The following is a 26,211-nucleotide window of genomic DNA, read 5'->3' as shown; positions in this document are numbered from 1 at the left end:
TAGCCTTCTTTCAAGGAGTGACTTAGATTGTGGAATTTTTGTTCATAAATCCACAGCAATAAAAAAATGAAACTAACTCCTTCTTTGGCTTAGAGAAGGCTTTGATTAAAAAGCTGTCTTTTAGACTCTAAAATGAAATAAAAGGCAAGGTCTACTTTTTCTGTCCAGCAAGCAGATGATGACTTTTAGCAGGATAATAAGAAACTACAAAAACCAAATAAAACAATGGTCTAAAGGTCAAATTAACATTCATTCATGCTGACTTGAGTAAGAAGACCAGTGCAAAGTCAGACAAAAATGCCTCAGCTCATCATGTAGCCACTGAAAAATGAGTAAAGATTATAATTTCCATTAAACAGCAAAGCAGGCATCAAAGACAGTTCAGTCAACTGTAGCAACTCACTCCATTGAGTTCATCACCGTTTTTAGGTTCAGGATGTTATTGGGTAAAATGTTTAGGAGTTTCTAAGCCACACTAATGTAATTTTCAACAATAAGAATTTATGGTAGTTACAGTACCCACAGCTTAATTTTAGCCAGATGCTTTTCCCAATTTTTAAATTTATTTTTAGTCTACCACATGGTTTCAGTGGAAACTGAAAATGATAGTTAGAAACAGTTTTCATCACATATGCAGAGTGAAAATAGTAACACTTGGTGTATTTGGGGCAGATAATTTTTTAGGAAAGCAATGAAATGCACTGTAAAATAATATAGTTAAATATGCTAATGTTACTACCTAAAGTATCTCCAAGCAAGTAGGAAAGATCAAGAAAAGAGACATCATCAGCTATAATAGTCTAAAGATACTGTAGCATCTTGCTTAGCAGCTTTAATTCAGAAGACTCTAAAGTTCTTATGTAGAATCAGCTGTCAATGGATCAGTGAAGTGGTCAATATTTCTAAATTATTTTTATGAATTGTCATAATAACCCATTAAAGCTACAAAATACTTAAACTCTCTCTCTCACACACATACACACACATACACACACACACACACACACACACACTGACTTTTTTTTTTTTTTTTTTTGAGACAGAGTCTCACTCTCTCACCCAGGCTGGAGTACAGTGGCACTATCTCTGCTCACTGCAAGCCCTGCCTCTTGGGCTCACGCCATTCTCCTGCGTCAGCCTCCCGAGTAGCTGGGATTACAGGCGTCCACCACCACGCCCAGCTAATTTTTTGTATTTTTAGTAGAGACAGGGTTTCACTGTGTTAGCCAAGATGGTCTCGATCTCCTGACCTCCTGATCCACCTGCCTCGGCCTCCCAAAGTGCTGGGATTACAGGCGTGAGCCACCGTGCCCAGCCACACTGACTTTAAAGGGAAGTAACCGACTTTGGTTTTGTTTGCTTTGTTTGTTGTCTGAATTTGCTCAGATGGCATTAGGTGGATGTGGGAGTAGGTGGGTAAAACCAACTGGTACAGGTGAGTGATCTCAGCTGTAACACAGAAGTTGTTAAGATGACCTCCAAACTCAAACCTTAAAGCAGAGGTGTCCAATCTTTTGGCTTCCCTAGGCCACAGGAAGAAGAAGAATGTCTTGGGCCACACATAAAATATGCTAACGATAGCTGATGAACTAAATAAATACAGAACAACTCATAATGTTTTAAGAAAGTTTACGAATTTGTGAATTCAAAGCTATCCTGGGCCACAGGTTAGACAAGCTTGCCCTTCGTTTGGAATAAGGTCTTCGTCCTCTGCAGTGGGAAATCTATGGAGGGGCATTCCTGCTAATCCAGAATCTCCATGTCAGGACATTCTGGAAGCCTTTTGCTTTGCACTAAAGTCAACCTCAAAAATTAATATCCCACAATCACATATAGCAGAAATGCAGAGCAAAGAGTTTGCTGGGAAGTTAGAAGCTAAGATCAACTTACTGGAGATGTGGTTAATCGAAGGATAGTGCCATTTTTTATCTCATTGCGGTTCTGGAAAAGAAAGAAAAAATCTTTGTAAATTTTCAAGTAGAAGCTTGGTAAAGAAGAGAACTAAGGCAAATATAATCTAGCAGATACAACAGGCATTCAGTTTATTCTCACTTGAATAATTTTTTATTATTTCTATAAAGGCTGTTAACTTTCTATCGACAATATTCAGTACAAAGGAAGTGAATACAAACCCAAAGAAAAGGAATATGGGTCCCAAGTATAGCAAACAAAAAAATTAATTTTAAAAGGTTATTAAGGGCATATGACCTGACTCCTACATTTCTACAATTCCTGACTCCTACAATTGCACTCCTACATATTTACTCAAGATAACTGAAAGCATATATCCACACAAAAATTTGTGCACTAATGTTCACAGAAACATTATCTATCATAGCCAAAAAGTAGAAACAATACATATGTCCATTACTTGATAAATGGATAAGCAAAATGTGGTCTATCCGTTCCACAGAAAATTAGTAAGTCATAAAAAAGAAATGAAGGGCCAGGCATGGTGGCTCACACCTGTAATCCCAGCACTTTGGAAGGCCAAGGCAGATGGATCACCTGAGGTCAGGAGTTTGAGACCAGCTTGGCCAGTATGGCGAAACCCCGTCTCTACTAAAAATACAAAAAGAAAAAATTAGCCAGGCATAGTGGTGGGCGCCTGTAATCCCAGCTACTCAGGAGGCTGAGACAGGAGAATTGCTTGAATCCACGAGGCAGAGGTTGCAGTGAGCTGAGATAGCACCACTACATTCCAGCCTAGGCAACAAGAGTGAAACTCCATCTTAAAGGAAAAAAAAAAAAAGGTATGAAGTACCAATACATGCTACAACATGGATGAACCTTGAAAACATTACATTAAGTGAAAGATGCCAGACACAAAGGCTTCATGTTACATGACTGCATTTGCATGAAATGTCCAGGATAGGCAAATCAATAGAATCAGCCATTAGGATAAATGGTTGCCTAAGGCTGTGGGAGGGAGGGAATGGGAATGACTGCTCCATGGGTCCAGTGTTTTCTTTTGGGGTGATGCAAATGTTTTGGAACTAGATTGGTGATGGCTGCACAACATTGTGAATGCACTAAATACCCCCAAATTGGACACCTTTAAAAGGTGAATCATTGTGACGTCTGTCTCAGTAAAGCTGTTTCTTTAAAAGGTTATTAAGGAGCTTGGTTTCTTAACATTTGCTGGTTCCTTTTGCATGTTGCCTTGAAGTTAAGAACAAACAGCATAAATAAGCAGCTCTCCAATCAGCCTGGCTCCATTTGGCAAGTATATTTGAAGTAAGTGTTATGAAGCTATCACTTAGCATCTGGTGTGGTTTGGCTTTGTGTCCCCACCAAACTCTCATCTTCAATTGTAATCCCCATGTGTTAACAGAGTGACCTGGGGGAAGGCAATTGGATAATAGGGGCAGTTTCTCCCATGTCATTCTCGTGAGAGTGAGTGAGTTCTCATGAGATCTGATGGTTTTACAGGGAGCTCTTTCCCCTTTGCTTCTTTCACACCTCTCACCTGCTGCCATGTAAGATGTGCCTGCTTACCTTTCTGCCATGATTGTAAGTTTTTTGTGGCCTCTCCAGCCATGTGGAACTGTGAGTCAATTAAACCCTCTTTTCTTTATAAATTACCTAGTCTCGGGTAGTTGTTTATAGCAGTGTAAAAACAGACTAATACAGCATCTTTGACATTGAAGATAGAATTTCATTGGTGGTTTTATTTTCTTCCAGCAGAGTACACACCACACCCAATTTCCAGGAGGAGGCCTTCCAGGACTCACCGTGGTTGCATGCCCTACCTGGTAAGCTGAAGTTGGGGGTTAATAAATCTGCCTTCAGGATCACTACGCTACATAATTTAAGACAAGCCACAAGCTGGAGTTTGCTCAGGACTCAGCAGACACACTGAGGTGGTGGGAAATTTCTTGATGAGATGCCAAAGACACATAAGATTGCTTGCTTCCTCAGCCAATTCTGACTTTTTGGACAATGAATTTTCTAAAAGAACCACCCAAAAAGGGGCAGCCTTCAGGCCAGTATTCCCTCCCAAAGAAAAGCAGATCTGAACATTTCACACCAAGTGCAGGCAGGCCCGAAAACCCAACACCACCAGATCCAGGCCCTGTGTGTGCAATTCAGCCCACTGTAGAGCATCCCCTGATGCACTGGGTCACCTCTGGAGAGAGCTAGCTCATCATTACCGGCAGCATGCAAACATGGTACTGAATGCCTCTTGGCAGGCAGGCTGAGATAGGAGCTGGGGAAATGAATTCAAGTCATTTTTAAAATCTCTTTTCAACTCTAAAATTCTATGACTCTGTGAGAAATGAAAGGAAGATGGCAAACACTAACAACAGAGTTCTAAGGAAGCCGAATACATAACATACCCTTTCTTTGCTCAAGCTCTAAACAACTTGAGAAAATAAGATGGAGAACTAAGAATCCTTTATATTAGTGATTATGGAGAACAACGCTCAGAGTGAGCCAGCAGACGTGCTGACTGAACCCTTGGGCGAGGCACACCTGTTCATGTAAGACTTAAGGCAGGTCCCTTCCCAAGAGGAAAGAGGTCTAGTTTATTCTTCCCAAATTTTCCAAACAGGAAGGGAAGAAGGCCCTAAGGGTATGAAGAGGCCAGGAGGGTTTAGAAACAATTTTTTTTTTCCCCAGAAGGAGTCTCGCTCTGTCACCCAGGCTGGAGTGCAGTGGCACGATCTCGGCTCACTGTAACCTCCACCTCCCGGGTTCAAGCGATTCTCCTGCCTCAGCCTCCCGAGTAGCTGGGACTACAAGTGCCCACCACCATGCCCGGCTAATTTTTGTATTTTTAGTAGAGGCGAGGTTTCACCATATTGGCCAGGCTGGTCTCAAACTCCCGACCTTGTGATCTGCCCGCCTCGGCCTCCCAAAGTGTTGGGATTATAGGCATAAGCCACCACACCTGGCCCAGAAATAATCTTTCTAATAATCATGGAAATTTGGAGTTGCAATGAGGCATTTCTAACAATAGCAATAAACTAACATTTATTGAAAGGAACTGGGCTGGGAGTTTTTGTTTCTCATGCTTACGTAACCAACATTATAACTCTATGCCCACGTTAAAGATAAGAAAGCAAAGCTGCTGAGAGGATAAGTTATTTGCCCAACATCATGGAGGAGGATGAGAGGACTCAAACCCAGGTAGTCTGACAACAAAGGCTGTGCTCTGTCTGCCTGACAAAGGTAAGATTCAGACCTTGCATTTACCCTCAGAGGGGCGAGTTCATCAGTCTCTCAACATACATGACAGCAAATAATCAAGACTGGATTCCTAACTGCTAAGGAATGCTCCCCAGAGTCCCAGGGCTTCCCCGCCACACCCAAGGTGACGTACTGGGTGCTGAGTGGGAGGAGGGCTGGGAGAAGTTCCGCATTGGCCTCTAGGCTCCCTCGGCACTCCTTCTTTTTTAGAACCCAAGCAAGATTGCTTTCAAGAAAGGGTCTTGATGATTGTTTGTTTGTTTCAAAGCAAAGCATGATTAAATCCTCTGATAAAGCTGGGCTCAATTCCTGCTCTGCTCCCCACCAGCTGAGTGGACTCAGTACAAGCTACTTAATTCCTCAGACCTAAGTTCTCTTCCCAAAAGTGGGAAGAACAATGCACTGTTAGAGGTGAATAAGAACAAGAGGAAACAGACACAGGCACTGCATCTAGACTCCAACTGGCTCAAGAATGGGAGCAATTCCTGCTGTCCCAGAGACAGCAGCACCTTCTGCCTGTGCTTTCTCAGTCAACAATTACATTTATCTTCTCTCCCTTCCTCCCCTCATGCTTTTAAATCAGTGTCTTGTACTTTAAATGAAAAGGGGATATGTAGAAGAACTACTAAAATATGCATTAAAAATTTTAAGGTCCTGACAGAAAGGCAGAGCAAACTCAGAAACAAAGGCAATGGTAGACCACTGTTTCTGAGACTATATTCTATCCAGAAAGTCAACTGGATTACAGCTTTTCCACCATATGCTGATGACACCCTTGGCTCTGTAAGAAAGGCCTAACTTGGGATGTAAACTTCATTAAGAAAGAAAGAGGCTTGTCATTGTTCTGATTTCATAAATCCCACACAGGAGGCATAGTGCATAGCTTAAAAGTGATGGGGCCACCCAGACTGGACACATATTTCACTTCCGAGTGGGAAAACCTGGTGCAAGTGGCATGGCTGTCCTCATGTTCCCAGCTTTCTCATGTCCCCGGCGTCCTCACATGGAAAATGAGGATACTGCCTATTTCCTAGGTTGTTCTGAGGACCAAGTGAGATAATCCATTTAAAGTCCTTAAAACAGCCTGGCACATTGCAAATGCTAAAAAGAAATGAGATAGAGAGAAACAGAGAGACAGTTCACTGTTTATTATTAAGCACAAAAATAACACGTAGGCCGGGCGTGGTGGCTCACGCCTGTAATCCCAGCACTTTGGGAGGCCCAGGCAGGCAGATCACGAGGTCAGGAGATCGAGACCATCCTGGCTAACACGGTGAAACCCCGTCTCTACTAAAAATACAAAAAAAATTAGCCGGGCATGGTGGGAGGCGCCTGTAGTCCCAGCTACTCGGGAGGCTGAGGCAGGAGAATGGCGTGAACCCGGGAGGCGGAGCTTGCAGTGAGCCGAGATTACGCCACTGCACTTTAGCCTGGGCGACAGAGCGAGACTCCGTCTCAAAAAATAAAATAAAATAAAACACGTAAAAAGCACACTGCTATACCCTTATTTGTTTTTAGCTAGACCCTATATGTAAATAATAAATAAAAATAATAGTACAATCTATGTTACACCAAGGACAGAAACATCTACCCAGCAGGATAACAAATATTAGCAAATGCATACCTCTTCTGTAAGTTGACCAGCATGTCTAAGGAGGAATTCTGTCTCACAAGCATGCTTTGTATTGGAGGCAGGGAATCTCTCCCCCACTTTTTTTTATCCTATTCAGTCCTCAGTCTGTTTCAGAGGTAGCAGCCCTCTGAGCATCAATAAGTGCTGTCTGTGTGCTTCCACTTATTCATCTTTTCTGTTCATTGGCTGTCTTCCTCACCCGTAGGATGTCACCTCCATGAGAGCAGATAGTTTATTATGTCTATATCACTCCCATCCAGAAGAGTGGACACCTATGACCTGGCACATGCCAGCACTCAAAAACTATCTGTTGAATAAACAGCTAAACTACTCTATGCCAGCCACAGATGAGGCACCAAGGCACGTACAAAGTTAAACAGGACTAATTCCTGTCCGCTGGGAATTGGTCAGTGAGAGAAACTGACATATAATAACTGTATCTGTACCATGGCAGAGACCTGTGGGTGACCAGCACTGCATCAGCACATAGGTGTGATGTGGGGAGAGGGGAAGAACAGGGTGTGCAGCAAAGGCTTTTAGAGGAGATGACATTCAAGATGGCCCTCTGGGCATAGGCAGGATTTCCCAGGGGAGAGGAGGAAACAGCACATCTCAAAGCTCTGAGGCATGAAAGGACAAGACATCCTCATGGAACAAGGAAAAGTCCTATGTGGTCGCTTAGAGCCGGAGATGCAGGAAGAAAAGGAAGACGGGACTCTTGAAAGGTAGACTGATCTTCCACCATTTAAGAAGAGGGAAGAGCAGGAGTAAGGGGTGGCACTCCAGCTCTGATTTGCTTTTAGCAAACGTGTCATCTCTCTCTTGAGGAGCCAGCTGGGCAATATGGCTGGCATATCTGTTCACAGATATTCTCCTAAGAAGGAGAATTGCAAGGCTCAGGCTTTGGGAACAAGGGTCATGTGGCCCGCTTCATGAGAAAGGAATCCAGAGCCTCTGGGCTGAGAATAGAAACCATCTACCTCACCCCCACACTCAGCTGGTCACTGAGAACGCACACCTTCCAATGTCTGCAATAACAGCACTTTGTATACTTCCTCTGTCTTCAATGGCATAACTTTATTCTTACAGAAGTCTCCTGCCTAGGCAGATGGCATGACTGCTCATTACAGGAACTTTCTGAAAGACCCAGAAACTCAAATGAAAAACATCAACTGTTTGTACCCTAAGGTTATTTGAATCCCTTGCCTCAAAGCCTGCAGTTTCCACCAATCCAAACTGTTGTTATCATGACCCATACATGCTTTGAAAGACCCAACTAAACCAAACTTCCAATTCTCAATAAATAAATTCTGACTTTACTTCTGTGATAGCTTTTCCTTTTTTTTTTTTTTTTTTTGGCGGGGCTGGGGGTGGTGTGGTACTGGGTGGCCTTTTTGATGTGTCAACTTCACTAGACTACAGTTTCCAGTTATGTGAATACTAATCTAGATGTTGCTGTAAGGTATTTTGTAGATGTGATGAAAGTCTATAATCACTTGACTTTAAGTAAGAGAGATTATCCTAGATAATCTCAATGGGCCTGTTTTAATAAATTGAAAGGCCTTAAAAACAGAGTTGTTTAGCTGGGCATAGTGGCTTATGACTGTGGTCCCAGCTACTTGGGAGAGGCTGAAGTGGGATGATTGCTTGAGCCCAGAAAATCAAGGCTGCAGTGATCTATGATCCCACTACTGCACTCCAGCCTAGGCAACAGGGCAAGACCCTGTCTCTTCAAAACAAAACAAAACAAAACACTAACAATAAAACAGAGCCGAGGGTTCCTTGAAGGAACAAATTCTACCTGTGGACAGTAGATAGCAGATTCAGTCTGTGTCTCAGAGTTCCAGCCTGCCCTGTGGATTTCGGGTTTTCCTAACCAGTTCCAATAATCCCATGAGGTAACTCCTTGCAATCAGTTCCTATACATCTCCTACTGGTGCTGCATCTCTAGTGGAGTCCTGATGAATTCACCTCTGCCTGAGACACTGACAAAGTGTTTCATGCTGATGTTCTCCCTCAACAAGGTGAGCAACAAGGTCATCTCTGTCTTATCAGGGTCAATCCAACCAGCATTTAACTAAGGCAAGGTCACTTTTCTCAGGCCAGAGAAGAAACTGCATCAAATGACGTATGAAAGTGTGTGAGGGGCCAGGCGCGGTGGCTCACGCCTGTAATCCCAGCACTTTGGGAGGCCGAGGCGGGTGGGTCACGAGGTCAGGAGTTAGAGAGCAGCCTGGGCAACATGGTGAAACCCGGTCTCTAATAAAAATACATAAAAATTAGCCAGACGTGGTGGCGGGCGCCTGTAATCCCAGCTACTCAGGAGGCTGAGGCAGGAGAATCGCTTGAAACTGGAAGGTGGAGGTTGCAGTGAGCCGAGATCGCGCCACTGCACTCCAGCCTGGGCAACAAGAGCGAAACTCCGTTTCAAAAACAAACAAACAAACAAAAAATGTGTGAGGGCTACTACCTCACTGGGGCATTGCAACTTAATGGGGAGACGTGGCTCTAAGGCTTTAAAATGGCAAATGGGAAAGGGATCATCATGGCGGACGGGAGGCAGGACTAGATTGCAGCTCCGGACAGAGCAGCGTGCAGAAGCTTGCTTTGTGGATTTTAGCTCCAGATAGACTGCAAGGACAAACCAGTAATCCCGAGAGGACCCAGAGACCCTCTGAAGGAAGCAGACTGGTTCCCACAATAGCCAGGAGACACCCCAAATACTGTGAGTGCCCAAACTGTGGAAGTAGGAAAGGGAGACCCTGTTCTCCGAAAACACACCCCCACTAGAGAAGCTGAAGGTCTCTTTGCGGGAGAAGTTTCCGACCTTACCTGGAGCTGAGCCAATTTAGAGACGGGAGAGAAATACAGGGTAGAGGAAGCAGCAGAAAGGTCCTGGGAGCTCGCTGCATCCCCTGGCAGGCCATTACCACCTGGCACCACAGGGATCCAACGGGAGGGTGGCCAGTGGAGCAGGGGGTGTAACTCCACAGGGAGAAGGAAATCTGTAGCCGAACTTTGTATGGTGGGAATGAGACATGCCCTTCAGTTTGCATGGGAGCTGGGTGAAGCCTGTCACTGCTGGCCTTCCCCCACTTCCCTGACAACCTGCATGACTCAACAGAGGCAGCCATAATCCTGGAGGCATCACACTACCTGATTTCAAACTATACTCTAAGGCCATAGTCACCAAAACAGCATGGTAGTGGTATAAAAATAGGCACATAAACCAATGGAACAGAATAGAGAACACAGAAATAAACCCAAATACTTATAACCAACTGATCTTTGACAAAACAAACAAAAACATAAAGTGGGGAGAGAACACCCTTTTCAACAAATGATGCTAGGATTATTGGCAAGCCATATGTAGGAAAATGAAACTGGATCCTCATTTCTCACCTTTTACAAAAATCAACTCAAGATGGATTAAAGACTTAAACATAAGACCTGAAACTATAAAAATTCTAGCAGATAACATCGGAAGAACCCTTCTAGACATTGTCTTAGACAAGGATTTCATGACCAAGAAGCCAAAAGCAAATGCCATGAAAACAAAGGTAAATAGCTGGGACCTAATTAAACTAAAGAGCTTTTGCACAGCAAAGGGAACAGTCAGCAGAGTAAACAGACAACCCACAGAGTGGGAGAAAATCTTCACAATCTATACATATGAAAAAGGACTGATATCTGGAATCTACAATGAACTCAAACAAATCAGTAAGAAAAAAAAATCCCATCAAAAAGTGGGCTAAGGACATGAATAGATAATTCTCAAAAAAGGATATACACATGGCCAAGAAACATATGAAAAATGCTCAACATCGCTAATGCAATGTTGAAATCAAATCAAATGCACATCAAAACCACAATGTGATACCACCTTACTCCTGCAAGAATGGCCATAATCAAAAAAATAAAAAAACAGTAGATATTGGCATGGATGTGGTAAACAGAGAACACTTCTACACTTCTGGTGGGAACGTAAATTACTATAGCCACTGTGGAAACAGTGTGGAGATTCCTAAAAGAACGAGAAGTAGAACTACCATTTGATCCAGCAGTCCCACTACTGGGTATCTAGCCAGAGGAAAAGAAGTCATTATTCAAAAAAAGATACTTGCACACGCACATTTATAGCAGCACAATTCACAATAGCAAAATCATGGAACCAACCCAAATGCCCATCGATCAACGAGTGGATAAAGAAACTGTGGTATATATGAAAAAATATATATATATATAAATATATATATGTATACACACACACACACACACACACACACGTATATGATGGAATACTACGCAGCCATAAAAAGGAGTGAGTTAACAGCATTTTCAGCAACCTAGATGAGATTGGAGACTATTATTCTAAGTAAATTAGGAATGCAAAACCAAACATCTTATGTCCTCACTGCTATGTGGGAGCTAAGCTATGAGGACACAAAGGCATAAGAATGATACAATGGACTGTGGGGACTTGGGGGGAAGAGCGGGAGGGGGGCAAGGGATAGAAGACTACAAATATGGTGCAGTGTATACTGCTCGGGTGATGTGTGCACCAAAATCTCACAAATCACCACTAAAGAACTTATCCACGTAACCAAATACCACCTGTTACCCGAACAACTTATGGGAAATAAATAAAGTGTGTGAGGAAGAAAAAAACAATGAGGCAATACCCCCCACAAACAGGGAAAGGGATTCCATGAAAGCAAAGAATGTATCTATCAACTCACAGTACCAAGAAATTGCCACATGCCCTCTCTGGAAAATGAGTCTTTAATCTTTCATTTATCCTATGATCTTCAGCCCATCTGCTTTAGAATCACCATGGGTGAATGTTAGAATGCAGATTTCTGGGGATTCCCCTCCATAGCTCGTGAATCAGGGGCCTGGTCTGCTGCATTTTTACTATGATCCCAAGTAATTCTGATGCAAAATGAAGTTTAGAATCGTCACAGTCTAAACTTTCGTAAGACTACACATGACATTTGGAATAAATATTCTGAATTTCAAGGTAATAAATAAAGTTTGAAGCAAACAAAACTCATGCCAGCTTCTCAAAAATGATGAGAAAAGCAGCAAAAAGAACATTTCTGCAGGGAAATGTCCTGACTGCACACAATGTACGAGGAGAATGACAAGTGGCCCAGTGAAAGCCAGCCAAAGCCCTGCTGTCATATTTACTCATAGCCAGCAGTTCCAGACTGTACCAGCCCCTGCCATTCACAGGCATCTCGATAGGATGTCTTTGTGTCTTTACTAGCTCATCGATTCAGCCTCCATGTGGATTGGGTAATAAGATGGCACAGAAAAATGTCATTGTTGTCATATGTTTCCCTCTGAAATCTGTTTTTCTCATTATGCCAACTTTCTACTTAGTCAGATAAATGAAGAATTATGCCTACTCAAAAATCCCAATTCTATTCTCCTTCCTGTTTTTTAGCAAGGACAACAGGAGGTCCACAGGGAGGAAGGCTTCTGATCCCCTGCATTCAGACCCTGTGGAGGGCAGGCAGCTCCAGCATCTTCCCTGGCTCTGTCTCTTCTCACTCCCTCTCCATCCTTGTCTGTGTCTGTCTCTTTCTCCAGATATGAGGACGCCCTTACTTTGGATGTGTTACTGTAAAATAATGCTGTTCTTCAGGTCCATTTCTTAATCATCACAGAGACTGTTTTTGCATGCAAGTCTGATCGCTTTTGTCCAACTGTGTGTCCCTTTTTTTGATGTTCACATCTTCAGGCTAATGAAACAACTGAGGGCAATATATGATACGCTGGTTGCTAAGTTACAGAGCAATGTCTCCAGACAGGACTACGGATCGACCATTAAGGAAGCATATTAGAAATACCCTAAAATAAAATCCAGACACCACCCCCCAAAAAAAGAAACAGGGGAAAAAAGGCAGGTGGGAATGAGGAAGAAGGATAAGGAAGAAAAAGTGGTCAGCTGCTGTAAATGCCCATTCCCCATAACTGAGGCTCTAGCCTTCCAGGGGCTGCTCACCATCAGAAACAGCAACCCCGCCACCCCATTAGAGTGGTAGCACTTCGTTCCCACCCATTAATTTGAAGAATTTGTGGTTTGACTTCTTTTCTGCTTTTTTCATGCTCCTAAGTGAGGATTCCATTTTCAGCTGTTGTCTTTTTCTCGCATCATTTCACTTTCCACAGGACCCAGATATCCTGTACCCAATTCCCAAAGCCAAAAAAAAGAAAGGACAAGTATTAACAGATATCTATTAACTACCTATTTGTGGTCTGTAAACACAGAACATGAAGGTGAAGGGCCTGTTCTGCAATAAATGGTTTGCTCTCTCTATATCTGTAATAAGATCTGGGTCAAAAGGAGCAGACAGAGATGGGTAGACAGCTCCCAGGAGCCCAGGGAATCTGCCAGGACATGGCAAGCCTGAGGGAAAGGACAGAAGGAGACTGTCTGTCTCCTTCAGTGTTTTAATCAAGGACTTGTGGAAGATAGAGAGAAAGAACAACATGCTTTTCTGGAGACGACAAACTCGCCTTAAAGGGACATGCACAACCAGATGTCCATGATTGCTAAAAAAAAAATAAATAAATAAAATAAAATGAAAGCAGCCCCCTGTTCAAAGACACCAAGTTGCTTGCTTCCTTAGCCAATTTCACATGATAGGAACCAACACATACCTACTTTTTGCCTGGTGTCCAGGCTGGGGACTAAAAGCTCAGGGTAGAACCCAGTTCATGTCCACATCTCTAATACCACAGGATAAGAATTACTGACTCTAATCTGTTAAACAGTAGGAATGTAATTATGTAGATGTGAATCTTGGACTTGGCCTTGAAGTTAGTTGTACGCAGTCCCCTTGAGCACAGCAGCTGAGAGGGGCCATCTTGGCATTTCAGACAGTGGAGCAGCCCCAGCAAGGGCATTCCCTTTGGCATCCACCATTACTATTCCATGGGGAAGGCCTCAAGCCTCCTGCACCCAGGCTCTGCTCTCCCTACCAGGGACTGCTTCAAAGCAGCTCTGCCTATCCAAGCTTCCGGCAACAGAGACACGTCTATAGTGCTGCAGAGCCAGCGGCCAGCTGCTTTTCTCTGACAAGTTTATGCACCATCCGTAGGTGGTGATGTCCCTGTGGTGGCCATGCCCTCTTTGAAGAACCCTGGGGGACAAGCAATGCCTGTTTTTAGTCTTTAGTTCCTCAACTGCCCACTCTTCCTCAAACTGGAGGCCACAGCTTCTTTTCTGCAACTGCTTCTTCTGGACCCATAAGAGTTCAGAGATAGTGTGAGCACTAGGGGAGTATGATACGCATTAATAAAACCTCTCGTGGGATAGGTGCTGTGCTGGAAGGACGATGAGGAGTTAGGGAGATGGAGCAACAGTGGTCTGGTATCTGGGAGAAGCAGAGGACTGGGAGGAAGGAAGCCCTGGTTGGCCCTGACCAGCTCACTTCCCACGTGACCCTGGGCATGTCAATTTGCTTCAGACCCTCAACAACTGAATGGAGGCAAGGGACCCAGGGCCATAGGTCAGTTCTCTCCCCTCCTCTTTCATTTGCACTGCCATAAACAAAGAGGAAACATTTACAGCTTTTGAGCAAGATTACTGATATGATGAAGGGGATGTTTTAGGGAAATGAATTTGTTGAAGCAGTGAATAAGATGGGAAGGGAATGAGTTCAGAAGACTGAGCGAGGTGAGGGAGGACTTCAGCAACACACTACTCCCTCCCTCCACGGCAGAGCTTGGCCCTTATTACATCAGACTGCAGGCTCCAACCTTGACATCGCTGGCTCTGGGCATCTCCCAGCCTCAGAGTTAACAACCCAGCAGACAAAGCCAAGATTCAAAAGGTTAAGGAGTAACAAGTTCTATAACAAGGCTATATGCCTTTGCTCCCATATACAGCAACTAGGAGAGTCAATAGGATAATTTTGTAACATATGACTAAGACCTTTGAAATGTTCAAATTCTATGAATTTATCCTACCAACACATCAGAGATGCAATCAACATTTTATGAAAGATGTTTACTGCAAAACTGTTTAAAGAAAAAAAAAAGCTAAAAGCAAGCCCAAATATTCCAATTATTCATTTATTGTCTCTCAACTCAAAACCATTCTTGGCCCTGCTTTCTGACAGGTTGCCAGCTGCAGCAATGTGACACTTCACCAATAGAGGGCACTGGAGTGATTCTGCCTGGGGAAAGGACATTCCCTTTGGGATTCACCATTACTATTCCATGGGGAAGGCCTCAAGCCTCCTGCACCCGGGCTCTGCTCTCCCTACCAGGGACTGCTTCAAAGCAGTTCTGCCTACCCAAGCTTCTGGCAACAGAGACACATCTATAGTGCTGCACAGCCAGCTGGCTAGCTGCTTTCCTCTGACAAGTTTCTGCATTACCCATGGGTGGTGATGTCCCTGTGGTGGCCATGCCCTCTCTGAAGAACTCTGGGGGATGAGCAATGCCCGCTCTTGGTCTTTAGTTCCTCAACTGCCCATTCTTCCTCAAACCGGAGGCCATAGCTTCTTTTCTGCAACAGCTTCTTCTGGACCCATAAGAGTTCTCTTTTACTCACAACTAACCAGATTCTACTAGTTGTCAATGATTTACATTGGAATATACCCTGTTTAAATAACAGTATGGTTTCTGTATCCTGATTAGATGCTGGCTGATATACAAAGTTTTGCAAATGTCCCCTAATACAAAGGAAAACTGAAGTAAATTATGGTAAGGCAGGCCAAAGATACACCATGTAGCCATCGAAGTGCTGCTATGAAAGAATGTTCAGTAATATGGGACCCTGGGACACTGTATTGTGGTGACAAAAGCAGGATGCAAAATAGCAAAATTGCACCAAACATATAGAATATAATGTGTGTTCATGCACTAAGTACTGGTGACCAGTTTGAGAATCCCATGTACATTGCCATCACTTGCAACCTGGAAAAGAAGGGGAAAAAAGCAGGGAAAATGCCTAATATTGTGGGTATTTGCCCAACCCAGCCAATGAGGAGTGCCTGTGTTTCCAGGGGAGAAGCAATCTCCCTGGTTTTGCACAGAAGGGACCTGTATGAGTTGAGCGAACCACGTTGAACAGCCTTATTTTTCCATCCACTTGAGATAAGAGACCTGATTGCCAGCCCTTCCCACTGCCAGCAGTTTTAACTTACCCCTCAGTCAAATGACATGTGCAAATGCCTAAACACGGGGCGCAATGGGCAAGTTAGAGCCTGTGGTCTCAGAAAGCCACAAAGTGCTACAGAGACAAGAAAAAAAGAGCTGCACTTATAGGAAAGAAACTCATGCTTGCAAAAAGAAAAAAAAAAAAAAACAGTTTTAAAGGGCCATTCCAGTGGCATGAGCAGGGATCACTGATGATGCTACTACAGCTGGGAAAATACCGACTCCATGGCCCGTTCTAGGCAAAACAATGCAAATAGTGGTCTGTGGAGAGAGGATGAGATAAAAACATTTACAGCTCACAGCCAAGGAACAATGCGGCTGGAAACACCAGGGATGGAGGAGTGGCCAAGCTTGAGGCAGCAGGGTCTCACATGACATCCTGAACATAACCTGCTGTGGCATTAGCCAGCCAGACACTAGTGTCAGATGGGCCTGATCCAAAACTTGGCTTCACCAGTAACAGCTTTGTCACCTGGGAATTTGGCACAGCCCCTGGCACACAATAGGTGTTCAGTAAATACACGGTAAACGAATGATGTGCAAGACAACATCTTGGGGCCTCCCTTTCTGCAGTGCTACATGAAGACGGTCAGACCCACACCACACAGTGTTATTATGGGCATTACATTGGACACAGCCAAGCCTCTGCTTGGCTCATTCAGTAAAGGTGTAGGATCCAATATATTATTCATAAAAAGGAGGCAGCTTCAGTACCACACTCCAAAAGAAATGGAAAATCTGCCAAAGAAGGAGGGAAAGAAGGGAGAGAATCTCAGGCAGAGGAAATAAATACAAGTCCGCCCATTTGGATCCCCAGCCTTAGATAATGAAATATAGGGATTCTTTTTCTTTCTTTTTTTCCTAGTCATGGATGTCTTAGAGAACTCTGGTGAAGCCTATGGATCTTCTTTTCAGAATGTTTTTAAATGCATAAAATAAAATAAATAAGCTTGCAAAGAAACCTAACAGTTATCCAAATATTTTAAAAATTGTATCATAGGCTGGGCGTGGTGGCTCATGCCTGTAATCCCAGCACTTTGGGAGGTGGAGGCGGGTGGATCACAAGGTCAGGAGTTTGACAGCAGCCTGGCCAATATGGTGAAACCCCATCTCTACTAAAAATACAAAAATTAGCCAGGCGTGGTGGCGTGTGCCTATAGTCCCAGCTATTTGAGAGGCTGAGACAGAAGGATCGCTTGAACACGGGAGGTGGAAGTTGCAGTGAGCCAAGATCACGCCACTGCACTCCAGTCTGGGCGACACAGCAAGAGACTCCTTCTCAAAAAAAAAAAAAAAAAATTGTATCATAGTAATATATATGCTGCTTTATCAATGCACGTGTCAGCAACCTTTTTCCAGCCAGACAGTAAGCATTTTAAGCACTGCAGGCTAGAACATCCCTGTTGCAACTGTGATACGTAAATAAATGGGTATGGCTGTGTTCCAGTAAGTTTTATGTACAAAAACAGGTGGCAGCTTGGACATGGTCCACAGGCTATAGTTGCTGACCCCTGTATTAAAGCATTAAATAACAAGATCTGTTGTAAGGTCTAATAACTACCATAATTTCTAATTAGGCATAAGATGATAAATGATATTTAGAGATAACTGTGATAACAGCAATAAATGGATGTACTTTAATTTCTATTCATAATAAAGGCGCAGATACTGCTTATCCTATCATGGCTTGTTGCTGACATTTGTGATTCAAGCAATGAAAAATTTACGTTTTTACATGGCTGTAATGTTCCTCCTACACAAGTTCATGAACCCCAGGATAAAACAGTAGCTTTTCATTGTACTTGGAAGGAGATTCAAATTCCCACTATAGTCTAGAAGACACTGTGATGCAGCCTTAGTCAACATCGACAATTTATCTGGTACCTCCTCTCACTCCCAGCTCACTATCCTGTTCCCTTTTGTTCTCTAGCACACCAAGCTCTTTCATGCCGCAGGACTTTTGTGCTGGCTGCTCCTTTTCCTGCAATGCTAGGGTCTGGCTCCCTGTTATCCTCCAGTCTTGGCTCAAATGTCACCTTTTTTTTGTTTGTTTGTTTGTTTGAGACAAAGTCTCGCTCTGTTGCCCAGGCTGGAGTGCAGTGGTGCAATCTCAGCTCACTGAAACCTCTGCCTCCCAGGGTCAAGCAATTCTTCTGCCTCAGCCTCCCGAGTAGCTTGGATTACAGGTGTGTACCACCACACCTGGCTAATTTTTGTATTTTTAGTAGAGACGGGGTTTCACCATGTTGGCCAGGTGGGTCTCAAACTCCTGACCTCAGGTGATCTGCCAGCCTTGGCCTCCCAAAGTGTGTCACTTTTTTTTTTTTTTTTTTTTTTTTTTTTTTGAGATGGAGTTTCACCCTTGTTCCCCAGGCTGGAGTGCAATGGCACGATCTCGGCTCACCACAACCTCCACCTCCTGGGTTCAAGTGATTCTCCTGCCTCGGTCTCCCAGGTAGCTGGAATCACAGGCATGCGCCACCATGCCCGGCTCATTTTTGTATTATTAGTAGAGACGGGGTTTCTCCATGTTGGTCAGACTGGTCTCAAACTCTCCACCTTAGGTGATCCGCCCGCCTCATCCTCCCAAAGTGCTGGGATTACAGGCATAAGGATTACATGCCCCGCCTTGTGTCACCTCTTTAAAGAGAACTTTGCTGATGCCTTAAAGCAATCTTGGCCAAGGCCTACAGATGGACAACCAGGGCCTTGCAGAGTGAGGCTGATTGCCCCAAGCTGGCACAACCACAGTGCGAAGACAGAGAACCCAGACATTAACCTTGGTTAGCACAAATCTTGATGGCAGAATGACTGCCTTAGTGTATAAGTTTGTTTCTCGATGATCATATGGTTGGAGGCTGAAAGGCCTTAAGCCCTCAATTCTGGAAACCATGTTCACCCACATGTAGTCCTATTTTTTTGAAATCTGGTTGTTTATAAACATGAACCTAGGCAAGTCATATTTCTGGGTCATTTTTGAACCTATATTCTATGGCCAAGCGCTTAGCAGGGTAAACCAAAGCAGCAACACCCACCACACTCTGCCCCCATGTCTTTTTCGGGGGCTCTCCTACTCCATTTTCCTCATAGCTCTTACCTCAATTTAAAATTAATTGCCTTGTTCGTTTTCTAAACCTTTCCTGTCAGTTTCCACACCCAAAAGAAAAGATGCCCAAGAAGAATGGGCATCTCCATGTTTTGTTCATCACCAGTGCCTAGAATGGTGCCTGGTATATCAAATGTGATCATCAAATGCTTTTTGAATGAATAGAATGAATATGATAATTATGACAGAGTCTGGAACAATAGTGAAAATATCTATAAACTAAAGCTCACTGGTAACAACCCCTTCCCCCCTCTCACAATGCAAATAAATTTCAAACCATCTTTCCTTTCCTTCCCTATTCTATAACCTTCAGTCAACCAGTGGATATTTATTTCATACCTACTATGAGCAGACTTATTATTAAGCATTTTTTAAAAGAGAAGAGTTGGGATATATTTGCTCAGGTTCCACTACCAATCCACATGTCTGCAACATATCCTGCACAGAAATGAACCATCTGCCGTCAGCTGTTCACTGACGCCACAGCACCAGGCAGCCTCAACACTGAAGCAAAGTTACAAACAGCCCCAGGCATCTATAACTACTGTGCTCTGAGGCTCAAAAAGCTGTGCAGAACCATTCCCAGAAATGCACCTGCTCCAGCCCTAAGAGGAAGGGCCTAGTATGAGATGAAGAGAGGATGCCAGAAAGAAACCCCAGACAAATGGGATCTGGACTGAGAGCTGGAAGCAAACAACACAGCAGCACACACCAGAGAAAGAATGGGTTTTCACTTGCATTGCATTCGAGATTTTTTCCCTCTATCTTCTCTTTTTTTGCCAGGAGTGAAATTAAAATCTGAGGCTTTTCTGGAGGAGTTAGTAGGGATACTAGGTGTCAGAGGAAAGAATTAAACAGTTCCAACATTAAAAGCATTAAAAACTTGTCTTCATCTTACCTTATCACATTAGCTTTTCTCCTTTGGTCCCGGACCACCCACACTACGCTCTAGGCCTTGCCTCCAGATCTGTCGGGAGGGACTAATGCGACATAGGCCTAAGCATAAGTAAGGCAGTGAGCAATTAGGAAAGCCATGCTAATTCAATTAGGATGGGTGTTTTCCTTAAGAGCTGATCCAAAGATAATGACCAGAAAAAGCATTTATTTTATAGACTTACTCTCTGCCATGAATGTGACTATCCAGATGAATTAATTAATTGATATTAAGAGACATATACTGGGTGAATCAAGTGCCTCTTTCACATACAGGCTCTGTAATGAGATTTTAGTTTTTTCGTATTAAAAAAATCCTGCTAAACAAGATAACATACGTCAGAGAAACATTAGCTGATGTAAAAGAAAAGGCTCTTAGAAAAAGGTAAAGATTTAGATAAAACTAAGTTCAAATCCAGGCTGTACACTAGTCATATATAATCATATTAAAATTATGTAATCTCTGATACTTAATTTTGTTAATCTTTAAAAGATGATAAATACATCTCAGTGTATTTGCAGAAATTAATTAAGCTCAACAGAATTTGCTATACACAGAAACTATTCAATAAGAGGTATATAAACAGCTGTAAACAATAGAAGTGCTTAAAACATGTACAATTTATGATGGATACAAAATTCTGAGGTACCGAGGCATATATCTTACTAAATATACGTATAAAAACTTTAAGGGCAAAAATGGTTAAGCTTTATTGAAAATGTTAAAGAATATTCTAATAAATAGAACGATATATTGTTTTCATAGATGGGATAGTCAATATCTTAGAGAATGCAAATTTTCCCCAAAATTAGTCCATAAATTCAATTTTAATCAAAATTCGAATGGGATTTGACAAGCATATGCTAAAATTCATATGGAAGAGTAAAAGGCAGAAGCAGGGTGATTTTGATGATGATGATGATGATGATGATGACAGAGAAGAGGAAGAACAGAGGAAGAGAAAAAGAAGAACAAGAAGATGATGACACTGAAGAAGAGAAGAGAAAGAGGAAGAAAAAGGCACAGAGATTCACTCTACTAGAAATCTAGTCTTGTTAGCTGGGCTGTATGATAATGGTACAAAATAGAGAGTCACAGAGGCCCCTATATTCACAAAACCTTGACATATGACAGACGTGACAATGCAAGTCATGGAAGTGACAGATAGGTGATGAATAATGCAATAAACAGTGGTAAGACAACTGGCTGTCTCCATAAAAAGATAAAATTAGATCACCATATAATACCCCCCTACACACACTTTCAAAATAGATTGATGACCTATATGAAAATCAAAACTTTCTAACTTTTGAAATAAAACACAAGAGAATCTCTTTAAAATATATAGCTAGAGAAAGTGCTTTTAAATAAAATGCAAAAAAGCCCAGGTAATAAAAGGGAAAAAAGGACAAATCTGATCGATTAAAATGGTCTTATAAACCTCTGTTTGACAAAAGACACAATAGAAAAAACAACTATGGACTGGGTAGAAATTTAGGAAAAACAATTTGTGTCCACAACATATAAACAACTCCTGTAAATCCATAACAATGAAACACTCCAAACCCACTATTGGACAAAGAATGTATAGGCAGTTTATAGAAGGGAAAACTGACTAGATAATAAACACAGAAAAATATGCTCAGCCTCAGCAGTTGGAGAAATGCAAATTAAAGACACGTAGGCCAGGCGTGGTGGCTCACGCCTATAATCCCAGCACTTTGGAAGGCCGAGGTGGGTGGATCACCTGAGGTCAGGAGTTTGAGACCAGCCTGGCCAACATGGTGAAACTCCGTCTCTACTAAAAATATAAAAATTAGCCGGGTGTGGGGGTGGGTGCCTGTAGTCCCAACTACTCAGGAGGCTGAGGCAGAAGAATAGCTTGAACCCAGGAAGTGGAGGTTGCAGTGAGCCAAGATCACACCACTGCACTGCAGCCTGGGCTACAAGAGTGAAACTCGGTATCCAAAAAAAAAAAAAAAAAAGGAACTATTAAATTTAAAAACTTTTTTTGTATCATAATCAATTTCATTCCTGGGTTTCACAATATAATTTTAAGTTTTCCACTAAGATTTTAATTAAATGACTTCTGTAGTCTATATCTTCTTTCACATATATAAAATTGAGATTTGCTTTTGGTGTCATTGAGGAAATTTTATACAGTTATTTGAACTAAGAGTTATCAGTTGTTACTGCCTTTTTGACACCATAAAACTTATACTCCTGAATTTGTTATTTGATGTTTTCTCTCATTCAGATGGCATATACTTTTTAAAATACAGGTAAAAGATTAATATATTTTCAGAATCAATACAAATCTGGAACTATGTTTATGTTGACTTCATACTGCAAGAAGATCTTGATCTGCCTGATGTTTAATTCTTTGCACATAACCCACTTTTCTACTCATAGGCTTGAGTTTTCTCTTCTTTGCACCTATAATCCCAGTTACTCGGGAGACTGAGACAGGAGAATCCCTTGAACCCGGGAGGCGGAGGTTGAAGTGAGCCAAGATCCTGCCACTGCACTCCAGCCTGGGTGACTGAGCGAGACGCCGTTTAAAAAAAAAAAAAAAAAAAAACGGATAGGAGAAGTCCCATGGTGTCCTCGCCATGGCTAACATTAGCCAAGCTATGCAAACAAGCACTGGTCGGGGTGAGGCGAATAGAAAAGCTGATAATTGCTGGTGGGACTGCAAGCTAGTAGAACCACTTTGAAAAGCAGTAAAGTTGAGAATGACCTTCCCTCTAATCCAAAAGCTTTCTACATTCTATTCTAGAGAAACTTTTAAACAGCCCCACACAAATACGTGCATAGTACAGTATTCCTTGTGATACCAAAATTGAGGAAACAACTGATTATTGGTTAAAAATTGGATAAATCAACTGTTTTTTTTAATGTCATGGGATATCATAAATTCATCTCAGGCCAGGCGCGGGGGCTCACGCCTGTAATCCCAACACTTTGGGAGGCCGAGGCGGGTGGAGCCTGAGGTCAGTTCGAGACCAGCCTGGCCAACACAGTGAAACCCCTTCTCTACTAAAAATACAAAAATTAGCTGGGTGTGGTGGCAGGCGCCTGTAATCCCAGCTACTCGGGAGGCTGAGGCAGGAGAATCGCTTGAACCCGAGAGGCGGAGGTTGCAATGAGCCACAATCCGCCATTGCACTCCAGCCTGGGCAACAACAACAAAACGTCTCAAAAAAAAAAAAAAATTCATCTCAAAAATATTACTCTGAGTGAAAAAATTAAATGCAAAAGTTACCTACAGTAGGATATCAATGCTTTAAATGTTAAAACAGAAAACAATTCTTGATATTATTCATAAGCATATACCTATGTAGAAAACCTATAAAACATTCATGAGAATGATATACTTCAATTTCAGGCTAGTACTTACCTCTGGGAAGAGAGGAATAGAAGGAGAGACAGAAAAATTGACAGAGTAAGGTTTTAGCTATGCTTGGAAGTTTTTTTAAAGGTGATGCAAAACAGTAGGCAAAATGTTAACATCTATCAACATCCAGATGGTGGGCTGTACAAGTGTCAGTTATATCATTTTTTGTAGTTTTTTGATATGTTTGAAATATTGTATGATTTAAAAGTTTTTAAATTACTACCTAAATGAATTCTGATTTTAAAAAACAGTATCATAGCACAAAACTCATCTGTCTGAAACGATGGCTGGATTTCTTACATCTATGCATTACTTTGTAATGAGAGAACAATTAAAGATAAACATACACTTTGAAACAATGTACTGACTATAAATTAGCCTTGCACAATCTTGCTTTTCCTTTCCCTGCCAACAGTTACATTCTTACAACAACCAAAATGCAGTCTTTTTAAAAAGCACCTATTAGTCAAGACAGTGGTTTTCAAATAATGGAACCCTTTTGTTCTAGAAGGAGGAAAAAAAGCTCAGATAATGCCTCAGAGCCCAAATAGAGAAAGAGGTATCGTATCAACATTAATATGTTTTTTGAGCTTAGGTTTGTCAATGTATATTTTATTAAGGTAATAAGCAGGAATAATGAGGCTTTTTTATTAACATAAAAACTCAATCTCTGATATTATAGGTGATCATTATAATAATATAGCAAGCTTCCACATTCAATGTGCTTTTGTGTGTTGTTGCCTTACTTAATGTGGAGGAAACGTGAATACATTCCCACCGTGTATTTACCAGTTTTCCATTGCTGTATAACAAATTACCAGAAACCTAAGAGTTTAAAACAGCACAGATATATTTATCTCCACAGTTTCTATGGATCAGGAGTCTAGCACCTTTTAGCTATCTCCACAGTTTCTATAGATCAGGAGTCTAGCACCTTTTAGCTGGGTGTCTGTGAGGGGTGAAATCAAGGTGTTAGTCAGCTGGGTCCTCATTTGAAATTCAGAGCCCTCTTCCACATTCACTCAGGTTGTTGTAGAATTCATTTCTTGTGATTACACAACCAAGATCCCTCTTCCCTCTATTTCCCACTGGCTATTGGCCAGGGACCCCTCTCAGCTCTGAGAGGTTGATCTTAGGGCCTCTCTGTACCCCTCTCCACAACATGGCAGTTCGCTATTTCTCGGGGCGAAAAGGAAGACATCTCGTTAATGCTTCACCTTCTTTTAAAAGCCTATCTGATTAGGCCAGTCCCACCAAGATATTCTCCCTTTTGATTACTCCCAAATCGACTGATTAAAGACCTTAATGACACCTACAAAATCCTTGTTGCCATACGCTGTGACACAATCACAGAAGTGATAGCCCCTCTTATTCACAGGCCCAGATCACACTCAAGAGGCAGGGATTAGATGGGTGTGTAACACTAGGGGCGTGGGAATCTTGGGGCCATCTCAGAATTCCACTTACCATACACAAGGCACTATCTGTCAACACAGAGCATTAGCTGGAAATTGCTTTTAAAAGCTTACCTTGAAATCTCAGGAATCTTTCCAGATACTTGGATATTTATTTTATCATGTAAATTTGTATAAATAATACCTAATCTCAACTCGTTTCTTATAATAAATACTGGAAATCGGGGAAAAGTACTCAAAACTTACAGAAAAGAGGAAAATTAGGTTTTCACTTTTATTAGACACCTGACATACTCCCAAGTCCATATGCCTGAACTATCCGTGACCTTCCATGAGCCAAGGACACAGGTGCAGCAGCAGCAAACTTGCTGAGATGATTTTTCTTTTTTTTTTTGTATTATTTTATTTTATTATTATTATACTTTAAGTTTTAGGGTACATGTGCACAATGTGCAGGTTAGTTACATATGTATACATGTGCCATGCTGGTGTGCTGCACCCATTAACTCGTCATTTAGCATTCGGTATATCTCCTAAAGCTATCCCTCTCCCCTCCCCCCAACCCACAACAGTCCCCAGAGTGTGATGTTCCTCTTCCTGTGTCCATGTGTTCTCATTGTTCAATTCCCACCTATGAGTGAGAATATGCAGTGTTTGGTTTTTTGTTCTTGTGATAGTTTACTGAGAATGATGATTTCCAGTTTCATCCATGTCCCTACAAAGGACATGAACTCATCATTTTTTATGGCTGCATAGTATTCCATGGTGTATATGTGCCACATTTTCTTAATCCAGTCTATCATTATTGGACACAGAGATGATTTTTCTTGAGTGGGTGGATTCATGCCTGATTTAAGATAAAAGCAATCTTCTCAGTCAATGACACATTTTATAAGAAGTGTAAATGTATGCACAGGGGGAAGAGGAAATGAAATGCTTTATATTGAAGCCCTCTCAAAATCAACTTAGCCTGGCATCTTAATAATAATAATAAAGCTTGCCTTCACTGTGCTCCTATCCATTATCAGAGTTTATGCTGATTGCTTTCTTCATGTTTAAATCATTCAAAACAATATTTTTAAAGGTTGTATAAGTCAACTCCTTCTCCAATTCCTGAAGCACCTGTGAAAAGTTGCTGAAATGGAACTTTCTTCACAATAATATAAAAGATCTTATTTCAGTTCCAATTCTGGCATTCAGAAGCTATGTGACCTAAAACTCCCAAATGTCTAAGACTACTGTGAATCCTAAAAGCTTAAATGAAATAACTCATGAAGGTGCCTGGCACCTAGGGGGTCCTCCATAAATGATGGCCACATATACCTAGATGACACAATTTCTTTGACTCATCATTCA

At 42.1% G+C, this 26,211-nt stretch overlaps 1 protein-coding gene across 10 annotated transcripts in view; it reads right to left on the bottom strand.

The window, feature by feature from the left end:
• The window catches only part of ELMO1 (engulfment and cell motility 1), a 595,247-nt gene that overhangs the window by 420,071 nt on the left and 148,965 nt on the right, over nucleotides 1-26,211 (bottom strand). For all 10 annotated transcript variants that reach the window (XM_054496891.2, XM_063667384.1, XM_063667385.1 and 7 more), the window contains one exon: nucleotides 1,891-1,941. In XM_054496891.2, coding sequence (XP_054352866.1) covers nucleotides 1,891-1,941 — 51 coding nt within the window. The remainder of the gene's footprint in view (nucleotides 1-1,890; nucleotides 1,942-26,211) is intronic.

This window comes from Pongo pygmaeus, chromosome 6, assembly GCF_028885625.2.
Source record: "Pongo pygmaeus isolate AG05252 chromosome 6, NHGRI_mPonPyg2-v2.0_pri, whole genome shotgun sequence".
In the NCBI taxonomy this organism is placed as follows: domain Eukaryota; kingdom Metazoa; phylum Chordata; class Mammalia; order Primates; family Hominidae; genus Pongo; species Pongo pygmaeus.
Note: the sequence above shows the minus strand (reverse complement) of the source record. Positions and strands in the feature narration are given on the sequence as shown.